The sequence below is a fragment of the Antedon bifida genome, chromosome 8, assembly GCF_963402885.1.
Source record: "Antedon bifida chromosome 8, ecAntBifi1.1, whole genome shotgun sequence".
In the NCBI taxonomy this organism is placed as follows: domain Eukaryota; kingdom Metazoa; phylum Echinodermata; class Crinoidea; order Comatulida; family Antedonidae; genus Antedon; species Antedon bifida.
The window spans coordinates 12920365-12932450 of record NC_136233.1 but is presented as its reverse complement, the minus strand read 5'-3'; the positions used below and the strand labels follow the sequence as shown (position 1 = coordinate 12932450).

At 32.2% G+C, this 12086-nt stretch overlaps 1 protein-coding gene across 1 annotated transcript; it reads right to left on the bottom strand.

Moving 5' to 3' along the window:
• Positions 1-2673: 2673 nt before the first annotated feature.
• Positions 2674-10370, bottom strand: LOC144851181 (phagosome assembly factor 1-like). The gene is made up of 12 exons (XM_078708748.1): positions 10156-10370; positions 9336-9418; positions 9061-9144; positions 8672-8715; positions 7925-8090; positions 7430-7533; positions 7150-7262; positions 6675-6808; positions 6119-6199; positions 5528-5610; positions 4870-5104; positions 2674-4698 (listed from the first exon to the last, which is right to left on the bottom strand). Exons 1-12 carry the CDS (start codon positions 10217-10219, stop codon positions 4618-4620), a joined length of 1272 nt encoding a protein of 423 aa, XP_078564874.1. The 5' UTR covers positions 10220-10370; the 3' UTR covers positions 2674-4617.
• Between the last annotated feature and the right edge of the window lie 1716 nt (positions 10371-12086).

Sequence of the window (12086 nt, the reverse complement as noted above, 5' to 3'; positions counted from 1 at the left end):
CGTTTTTGGGTACAAAATTGTGGTTCCAATCGAACCAAAATGTAACAAATGGCATTGGCACCAGTTCAGGCCTGTGGATATATATCCTAAACTATTTAAGATACTTAGTGCTTCTATATGTATCTTAAGATTTCATTTTTTTTACTAAGTTTTATATAATAATTTTATACTAGTACTAATTTACTGTTTGAAAGAGAATTTATTTTGTTGTTTTTTTTTGTTGGGTGACTGTAAAATTGGTGCAATTTTGTAAATCATGTACATATTATATAGTGATCATACATTCCTGAAATTATTGCAAATAAAATTAGTACATATCTTATAATATTGTAGATGTCCAGCAAATAATCTAGTCTTGTTTTTTTAAATGGTGTTTTTTATTTAGATGAAATTGGTTATCTGTAGTGTGGTGTTTGTTTTTTATTTTAGGACCGTTAATGTTTTTATTGCTGTTGTCGTTATTTAATTAAAGGGCAATGTATATTATTTTTTTATGTAAAAATCTTGCATTTTTTAAATATGATATTAAAAGGTAACTAGAAAAATATTAACAGAAGACAAAGAATTTGGGAATTTGTTATCTATTTGAATATTTTTAAGGGTCTTGAAAGGGTTACCTTATTTTATCTGTTAATACGTGATATTTATTTATTGTTTAAAGGTGTGCATAGCGAATAAACATTAGTAAAGTCAGGTTTGCTGTACACAATGCTTTTCTAAGAAATGTAAAGTTGAGAATATCTTGACATGTCCGTAGTTAAGCTCTGCCAACACTATCAAACTAGTTTGTGATTGTGCCCAAATATGGTAGTGATATGCTCGAATATGGTAGTGATATGACATCATCATGTCCATATATGGGTACATCACATTTTTTTGTCACAAGTTTGGTAGTGTAGACAAAGCTTTTAAACCTACAACCGTCTTCTCTTATAATGCTAGACTTGATTTTACTATTGTTCTATTCTATTGGTTTTTATTTCACCATTCAAATATTGTTTAATATTTTCTCTCTGACTCATCCAAGATTAAGATTATGATAGTACATAGGTCTAACAGGAAATGTTATTTACACTATTGCAATATATGTCAGGGGCGGATCCAAGCCCTAAATTTCGCAAATTGTAATGCTAGGACATGATAGGACATCAAATTAAGCTCAGCCCTTCATTTTACAATGTTTAGGCCCTGGATCCCCTATTTCAAAATCCTGGATCCACCACTGCATGTGTAATGTCACCAATAATAACAACATTTTAGTGCACTATTAATGGCGTGAAAACAAGGAGACTAGCTGTAAAATCAATGTGCATATGGATATTATGCATGTACTATGTTTAGTACTATAAACATGCAAAATAGCATTCTGGTGATATCATCAATAATGATAGAATCCGCATTATTAATCATGGACCTATAAATTAGATACTGGTTTATGATTACATACTTGTTAGGGCATTAATCAATGTTGTATAGTGTGACTCTATAAATCATGTGCTAAAAATTATGCCAACTCATCACATACAGTAATTTTACAGTTAGCAAAAGGTTTCAATTCAAGTTTATAGTACTGTTGTATGAAGAAATTGTCACATAGTAAACCACCAAATTCTTGTGCTATATTATTGGCATAGTTTACATATGTGTCTATGATATAGAGTGATGTATCATAGACAAATTCTATGATACAGTATCACATGTGATTTATTTATCATGGAATTATACTTTTTATGGTTAGTGTAAATTTGCCGCATGTGACATTGTTGCTATGATACAGGGGTCACATGTCCGATAATTTGCATAGAGATAAAGTAAGACGGTCACTTGTAATTTTTAGATGGGTCTTTAAAAATAATTAGTTTAACCTTGTGTTATTGTGTTGGCTTCCCATTCAGTACCTTATACCGATTGTTCATTTTTGTAAACCAGCCCGGTGCAATAAGTTATCCTCCACCAAAATACTTCCAAAAAGTAGACTAGATATTGAGTGGTATATTAGAATCCAAGAATTCTGTTTCATTATTTGGGTTTTTTTATATTTAGGTTTTTGGAAATTCTTGATTCAAATAGTTCACTTTTTAAAATGTCAATAGTTTATATAAACATTGTAGTATTGGTAAATGTATTTCAATTATTGAATGCAAGAAAGAATTGTATATGTATTCAGATATGATTATCAATAATTAATATATACTATGAAATGTATTATGAATATACTGTAATGGTATTTTCTATATAAAATAAAACAAAGATGTAATAAATCATTATTTTAGTGCGTGGAATTTTTAACCAAACTATGGTGCACTGTTCTTGATATTTATGCCCCAAAGGCTTCAAATCATTTGATGGATTGACATGAAAGTTTAAAAATACACATTCAAAGGGAGGGAAGAGGAGATAGAACCACAAACAAAAATGGAATTATATCTACTGAACACCACTCTCTTTTGATCCCTCTATTGCGAATATACTACAGTAGTACTGTAACTATCTTGTTCACGGACATAGATTAATAATGTACAGTATTGTCTAGAGGATCATTTTTTGTACCTTGCACTCCTGGAAAGATTACAGTTACACAGTCTCATTAAACAGTAACAACATTTGTTTATTTGTTCAACATGAAACATAATAATAGTCATTTTTTTTTTAATTGAAAAAAAAAAACACTACTAAAACAACATTTTCTATCCATGAAAATTGGTTAAAAAAGAACATAAGCAAGAAATATGTATTAGTTAACTAATACTTATACTTAATATAACTACTTACTATAATTTTTGGTATTTTGTTTTTACACTTTTTATACTGTTTTATATTAACATTATATTTTTTAAAGTTTTTCTAAGTATATCCATACATATTCAACAATGGGGTATTAAAGAAAAAACATATATGAGAATGCTAAAAATGGTAGGCTATAAATAGCGTTATTTTTTTATGGAGGAAATATACTTCCAAGAGGACTTGAACCCAGGTCTCTAGGATTTCAAGGCAACTACCAAGCTACAGTGCCGCTACATATTGCCAATGGCTTTAAACTAATAATTGCATAAAAACAGATCAACAATTCTAAATGTGGCATTGCTATTATATAATAGTTATACTGCAGAATACATTCAATATATTTCAACATATATAGTAATTCAAGATTAATTGTCAAAAAACAACTAGAGGAGAATCCCTTCTTTGGTACACCTCTACGGGTGGGAAATGAACAAAAGCATGTTATACTGTAACACTAAATCTAACCCTATTCATGGGATCCCCCTAGTATAGTTGGGGTACTTTCTTTATAATATAAGGTTAGCCATAATTAGGAGACACCTTTGGTAATTGAAAAGTTAAAATAGTGTCCTCTGAATTGAATAGGGTTAGAGGTTGACATGTTTTAACCCATATTCATGGGACACCTCTAGTAGACACTTGGGTCCAATATATTAATAGCGATTTTACTTTACTGGAAAATTTTACTTACAATATAACCCATCATATAATAAACACTTACTTACAAAGTGTCCCCTTAATTTCTCCTGAATAGGGGGTTGACCTTAATGTCTGATTGATTGCCCAAAGGGGGGATTCTACTGTATTTCAGATTAAATAAAAGGTTATCTAATTTAAACATTTTAACAATATTGTATTACACAGTATTACTATTTATAGTACTCAAATATTATTCAACCCTGTCATTAAAAAAAAATGATTATTACACTTAATTTCTGTGTTTGGTTGTTACACAACTTACACATATTTGTAAATATTTTTATTGTAAACTAGTACACACCGTAGTAACACTATCAAAGCAATTTATGGTGATCAGATCTAAATGTCACAATGTGCGCTTAAATTTAAACCCTAAAAAAATATATATACCTGTAGGCTTATGCCAACTTATGAATCCCAACATTTCTTAATATTATACTGTAATGTAATACTGAATATATTAATTTAACAGTGAACAAGCAAAAAATAAATATTGAGGTACAGAATTTGAATTACTATTTAAAGTGAACTATTTTGAAATTTAAATTGCACCATTAAACATAGCATAAAACTTACTGATGGTATATTTGTTTACGTTTTAATTAAGGGTCTTTCACACCTGTTCCGGTACAGTTCCGGTCCGGCACCGGCAAATAAACGAACGTTTATGTTTTGTTTTTACGCGGCTACGTGCACAACGTAGCCGTTAATGTCATGAAAACGAAAAACTGGTGTTCAATTTGATTTGCCAGAGCCTGACCGGAACAGGTGTGAAAGACCATTTACGCATGAGGCCCAGCCACAAAACTTTATAGACATAAGGGATCTCACTATCTATAATTTAGGTGTATGTCATATTTATATTCTCTACAGTAATAGACATGACCATTTTAGCAGCAACACACTCTGGTCAACTTCTTGATGAGTTAGTATTTACCCACAACCACACATATCATTTTGAATTAGCAGAATTGCGTAATGAGCCAAGCATCAGCAACGTTCAAACTGGCTTTTTATTAATTGTAGAAAAGATTCTTTGATCTTACAGCATTTTAGTAGTATTGACAATTTAGTTTTCATTTAATATGGAATTTGAAAACATCTCTTTCTCTCTTGAATTCTGATGCAAGGTCATGATAAGAGGTCAGGGTTTGAATTAGCAGGTCGTGGAGTGTAAATGGTAACCGATGCTATGTGATTGTTAGACATCACCTAAGAAATATAAGAAAAAATAATAGGAGAAACAATTAATAGATTCACAATTATAGCTGGCTAAGAACTAAGACCGCTTATAGCAATTCGCTCCTGGTTAACCAGAAAACTTATTTATTATATCAATATATATAAGTGGGTGTAAAATCGTTGATTGGTTCAACTTCTTACCTCTACTATCATATTTTCCACACCATAGCAGAAAGTAGATCCAAATGGGTTGGTAGTGTTGATAGTTGAGGCTCTGTTGAGAACAACTGGTTTCTTTAGTGGCACAAGATAAGATTGTATCTCGTTCCACTTTGTAAACGGTGTGATGAATGGTGTATCAGGTTCTGTGAGTTTGTCGCCCTCGGTCTTATTGCAACAATTTGGTATTGGGATCTTGAAATCGCATCTACAATATCTGATAAATTAAATAACGTTTATACAAACATCAATTTGGTTTACAATAAGTTTCAGGCTAGTGATCTGGGGTCATTTATTTATTTTAGCTTAGCAAAAAAAATATAATTTGATTAAGATTTAAGTTTTAAAAAAAATATTAAAAATGGTAGCAAATATGCACATATTTGTCTTCAAATGTTCTTGAAGACATTTTACTCTTTCATGTCTTGAAAAGAAATGATGATGGTGGTTTGTGGGCAGGCTCCCACCTGCATAGTTCATGGACTATATCATTTGTGGAGAAGGGGTGTTCAATGAAAATTTCTACTTTTCGAGTTATATCTCGCTCTTCGAGGAGAAAGGGCTATTGTCGGTTTATCAAGGTAAGCTAGGCACGAAATAGACTGGCAACCACAGTAGTTGGGAGGTGTTCACTACTCACATATTGAAGTGATAGTGCCCAGGATAGTTGCTGTGTAGAATAAACTTCTTAGCCCGGTGAGTAATGGCATCAAAAAGAATATCCTTCAAATACAACATACTTTATTAATAATGCAATACGATAGACAGAAAATAAGAAAAAGAAAATTCTTTAATCATATTATCAATTACTATTTAATGAGGGTGGCCTATCTAGTTTCTATGTCATTTAGGGCCCTCAATAAAACATAAAAATAACAAAAGAAACAGCCTTTTGACACAAAGTTCCTGAAAGAATGATATGCTATTAGAAAAGTTATATAATCCATTATAAAACACAATTTGATTGGTTATAATTACGCATCACGTGTCATTTGGAATTAGCCCTACATGTTTATCTAATGGTGCTAATTAATGCGCTCTAATGCACGCACAGCTTTCTGTAAACATTTTTAGAATTTTTGCCTCGCGACGTTGTAGATTGATCGCGTTCGAAAATCTATTATGTGTGCTACTGTATCTATAACTGATTTTTCAACTCATAAACATTCACTATTTGTATACTAATTAATCTTATTTCAAACAAAAAGCAAGTATAAAAACCTGAACTCACCAAACCCAAAGTAAAATAATTAAAGAAATAATCGGAACTTCTCCGTTGGTCTCGTTGAAATCGTCTGGAGTGTATTCTCATCTAGAAAAGCATAATCAATTTAAATATACAAGCATTTCTTCTGATGTTTCTAAGTATAACACTTTTTGTATGATCAATACTAAATATATTAGGTTATTATCATTATACACTTGTCAATTGTATGACCCACTATACAAACCCCGGCAGTGCGCCATTTGTCCAATATGCATTGTACCTTATGAATACCATGACTTATCCATGCATCAAAAAAGTTACTTAAACTGTTGACCATGATGCAGCCATTTTGACGCATTGTGACCATGTGGTTGGTGGTAAAGTGACAAACATTGACACACCATTGTTCATTGATGTGGCGTACCAACTAGGTTTATAACGTATTTGTAAATGACGCATCCATGATGTACCTCTCCCGGGGGGGAGACAAGTGCATTAGAGTGAGATGGCGATGTTATGTGTAGTTGATGATATGCACTGCTAATCATATTTAAATAAATTTTAAGGTTTATATATATACCTTATCCTCTGATTTGTAGAAAATTTTACTAGGACATCCAAGGGCAGTCATCACATCCTGACAAGACTCTCCAAAGCGGACCACTCGGTTTACGTCATTTTTACGAGAATCCATGCCTTTTCCAAAACCTGATGCTGAAAGGAGAAAATCAGTATAAAAAATACAAAGTGATAAATTCAATTCAAAATTTAATTTCACCACAACAGAAAAAAAAAGTATATAGATAAATAAATATTAACATTAATTACTGAAGTTAATTAATTATAACAAATTGGATAATGTGTACTATCATAGCTCTGTCTACATATCAAACTAGTTTGACAAAAAAAGGATGATGTGCCTAAACATGGTAGTGATATGCTTAAATATGGTAGTGATATGACATCATCATGTCCGTATATGGGCACATCACATTGTTTTGTCACATAAAGTTTGATAGTGTAGACAGGGCTTTAGACAAAGTGATAAAATTTACCTTCAACAAGTAGCTGTAACTCAAGGCCAACTGTCAGTCCATCCTCCACCACAGCAGTGACATTCTCACAAAATGTGTTTCCATAAAATGAGCATGGTGGCAGAGGGGGAGGTCTACAAAATGTAAGATTCACAAAAAAAAAAAAAAAAACTTATTTAGTTAGTACTAGCTACGTACTGTATTCTACAGGAAAGAAATCATTGTAGTGAATAATCTACCATATGTATGCTATATTGTGTAATTATTTGTACGTAAATTTATAATTAAAATAAAGACATACCTGGCTTCGTTCCAGGTACTTCCACTGAATATAAAAATCTTTGATACATGGATCGAACCATTTTTAGGAATAGGTAAAGAGCTAAGACCATGGATGGCAGATGTCTAAAAAATCAATGAAATTTTAATATTTAAATTATAAAAATAATATTTAGAATAACCATACAAAATTTTGTTTCATTTAATATATAAATTTTAATGAAATAATAATGATTATGTAATTATTCAACTTTTTTTATAATTATATTTTGTAACAGCTAAAATGTCAGGTACCTAATCATTTAAATTTGAGTATTTGATAATTGTGCTGTAATAATGTTTTGCATCAGGGTGTTAAGTTGAGTAATTTATTCAAATGTTTGTCCAATTTTTATGACGTAATTGTTCCAAATACAATCCCAGCTGAGATCAATTTGCGAAATATATTCTTAAATGTACTGAATATTCGGGAAAATAATGAAAAATATCTGAAAAACCAATTGATTGTTTACTTAACCTCAAACTTGATGTGTTGTGGGACTGGAAAATGAAATGATAGCCCTCTAAAGTTAATGGTGAAAAGACTGTTGGTGGGGTCATATATGCCTGGGTGTGTCGCCCCAAAGGTTGCATATACTTTCTCAATTGTTGGTTGTACACTTGAGCTACTGAAATGGTTTCCACTGAAAGAAAATAAATTAAAACTCTATACACAATATATGACAAAATAAACATAAAAAGGGCATTAACTCTATATTCATATATATAACTTAAAATCGGTGGCCATAAGATACTGCAGCGCAGGGGGGCGAATGATTTTAGATTGGGTTAAAGTTTCACGAGAGATTGAGGTACGAACGTTCACTTGACCCAAATAAAGGTACATATTTGCCATGTTAAAGAACATACAAAAAATATACAGTATACAAAAATATGCACCCAAAACCATGGGTGCCTTAAATTATTACGGTTTTTAAAAAAAATATACAGTACTGTATATTTAGGCAAATTTGGCAAAGGTGGCAATCCTATACAAGACAAACATACTGTACTGTACACACAATGCTCTACACAAACAAAGTCTTATTACAAGTTTTTAGGAGTGGAGTTGTTCCGTCATGAGAGGAATTGAACCCAGGACCCTCAGATTGGTAGATGAGGATCTTAACTGCCAAGCTACAACTACACTCTGTATTGTATTATTACAGTATATTATATTAAATTAAAACATTAAAAAAAATGTTGATGTTCATAAATTATTTACCAGTACTTCAACTTGACTTTTGAAAGATCACACACTTCAATAATCTGTAGAATAATACAAATCAATTAATGCCAATGCTTAAGCTCTGTCTACACTATCAAACTAGTTTGACAAAAAAAGTGTGATGGTAGTGATATGACATCATCAAGTCCATGGGCACATCACATTTTTTGTCACATAAACTTTGATAGTGTAGACAGAGCTTACATACTAAAATTTATTCTTTTAGTAAGTTCTTAAGGTTGATTCCCACTAGGACGCAACATGATGTAAGCACAACGCAAGCGAGTTGACCAATGACAAGCAACAGTTTGAATAATCCATCACTTGTGATTGGTCAAATTATTTTCGTGCCTAGTGGGAACCAAGCATTAAGGTAAAATCTTTACCTTTAGTCGTTGAACCCTTGAGTCAAATCTTAATTTAATTCCGTCTTGGGGCAGATTAAGTACCAGGTCAAGGGACAGTGGATCCTGACGGTGAAAGAATAAAGGTCAAATACTGTATTATCAAATAGAAATTTCATTTACTTTAAAACAGATAAAATTTATAGAAATAATATTTACTTACAAAAAAAAAAAAAGAAAAGAAATTATGAAAGCTAATTATTACTTCAATGAAAAAATATGTTATTAATTATTAATTACTTCTAAATTACAAATACCTGATCACAGTAAAGTACGTTAACTTCTTTGACAATACGACATTGCCGACGGAGAATTGTAATCGCCTGCATCAAAGGCATCCCTACAAAAAATGCATTTTTTAAATGTTTTACAAAAGTTACAATAGCATTGTATACTATTTTATATTATATAATTAGTTTTTATGTAATATTAAATATAGACATGAATTATTGTATTCACCGATTATTTTTAATTATATATAATTTTTATATTAAATCCAAAGGCAAATTACTGAAAAAATGACAATGCTGTGGGTATCAGTGGCTGGATCTCAATGGAGATACAAAAAAAAAGCGAAAAGCTAAATCAAAACGGTAAAGTAAAACAGCCAGAAAAGTTAGCATTAATTATTATATTAATATACGTCGGTCATCTAGTTTCTTCTGTACTTCCTAATAAAACTTAGTATACATATTTAATATGGGGCTAATCATAATCATATGGGCCTAATAATAATTATGATTACTAAAAATAGAATTTAATAGAGAAGGTGGGGATCAGTCTGTGTATGAAAATGTCAAGTCAGCAGTGAAGGGTAGTTGATATTGTTTGTGAAATGAAATTAAGTGTACGGTTAAACCATGGACCTATTAGTATAAATTATTTATAGGTCCATGGTTAAACAGTTGATTTTCAGGCCTATTCTAAGAAATAATAATGATTTCTAAAATGAATATGGCCTGGGCTCTAGGCATTAGGTTTTAATTTCTTCTAGGCCGATTCCTAGTCTACCTCCTACGACGTTCCGCCTATTTATGACGTTTTGAATCAGCTGCGAATTGTAAACAAACAGCTTACCAAGTGTGAACTCCCATTGTTCACTTCCAAGGGATCTCCCTGGTCCAACTTCCAAATCTAGCATTATTCATACATAGGCCTACGTCCACGACAATTCAACAACCTATAAATTTACAAAAAAACATATGATTTAGTCTTCAATTGTTCTCAACTTTATTTGATTCACCGCCAAGAAAAAACAGTCAGATCAGTTGTTTTCTTTTTGGAAGGTTCCATCCATAAACTTTGACCTGAATGTGACCTTTTTTTATTATTGCGTTCGATGGCTGCTTGCGTTTCGTTTTTGTATACAAACGCGTCATAGACCAAAAATCCTCTTTACTTCAGTAATCTATAAGTTAGGCTTCGAAGAAGATCAGAAAGTGTTGTTGTTATGATGAAGGTCATTCATTTTATTTCATTATTTTATTAAAAAATAATATACTTCCGATTATAGATAGGTAAACGTCAACACATACTGAACGCTGACTAAAAATAAAACGCGTTTTCAGATCGAGGAGATCGAAGAAAAGAAAACGCAATCATCATTATTAATATTCTGAGCAACATCAACATGGCCGCGTCGTGACAAGCAGAAAGTATCTCATAAAAAAGTAAATAATAACCTACATTAAAATAAGATTTATTATATTAAATATTGTTTATAATTTGTTGAATAGCCAGGTGTTTTAGTGTGCTGGTTTTTAGGTTTATACTTTATTTTATCGACATAGCTAGGCCAATTACCTATGTAACTTACCTTATGTAAGCGGCTTAAAACATAGTTTATTGGGTGACTTTTTATTACAGGAAGTGATCAATGAGCCTAGCTGTTTTTATACTTAATAAATCGTATGAATTACATTATTTCTTTTAGCCCTATATTTTTTTCACGTTTCATGGCGTTTTTTTCATATTGAAAAAAGCACTGAATCCACATCCATTTTTAATACCTTACAGAAGTTACACTTCTCTTGGTTTTCGAGACTTGGAGGCCTATGCTCGTTTGTGTTACCCCTCATATTAGACTGTTCAGCCTGAGGAGTAGCCTGGGCCCTGGAATATACTGGCGTAATTCCAGGACTAACAGTAGATGTTACCCGTGAGATGAAAGTGTAGGAGGGGTGTCCCGATATTCCGGTTCCCCCCAAGAATCTACATAGGAGTATCGACGGGAGGTATTGGATGGGACAACTCCCTCCGGGCTACATTAAAACTGGTTAGATGTTGAACCATTGCCATCGTAAAGAGGGCGTCCTTCCCAAACCTTGGAACGTAGTGGAACCTCTGGAAGTGTAGGTGGTCTCAATTCGTGTCCCGGGCTGGCAGGGAAGTAAGATCGGTCTCGTTCATATCCCTGAGGCTCATGGTAAATCGTGGAGTCCCCGTTAGCGGGATTTAAACTGGCCGCCCTAGTTTCGTTCCGTGCATCCACTAGGTATGTCACGGCGTTCATTGTGGTTATAATACCTCCCCGCTTAGGATTTGGGGTGAAATCGAACCATCTGGAAAATTTTGTTTTCCCCAAACCCTTTATATCCCCAATATTGACCGGGGTGATATTCCCATAACGGCCTCTCCAATCTATCAATTTCTATTTCTTTCTGTAACGTCGCAGAAATTTATAGAAATAAGTCTAGCTTTTGGAGGCATATTATTTATTTAATTAAATACACTATAAATAATTAGTAAATCAGAGTGTTATATCAATAGGGATTCAAATTGTATATTGACTACGGTGATTATACTTATTCTACACACACACAGAAATGTATCCCAATGTACAAAGAGTATACATAAAATGTAGTGGTAAAATATATCGTAATAAAACAAGCTTTAAAATAAAGTCTATTTCTGAAAAACAATAGTAATTAAAATTTATCACAGTTGCTAAACACAAAACGATATGCAAATGAGATCAATGGAATGTACGGAATCCGCCCACAGGTGTC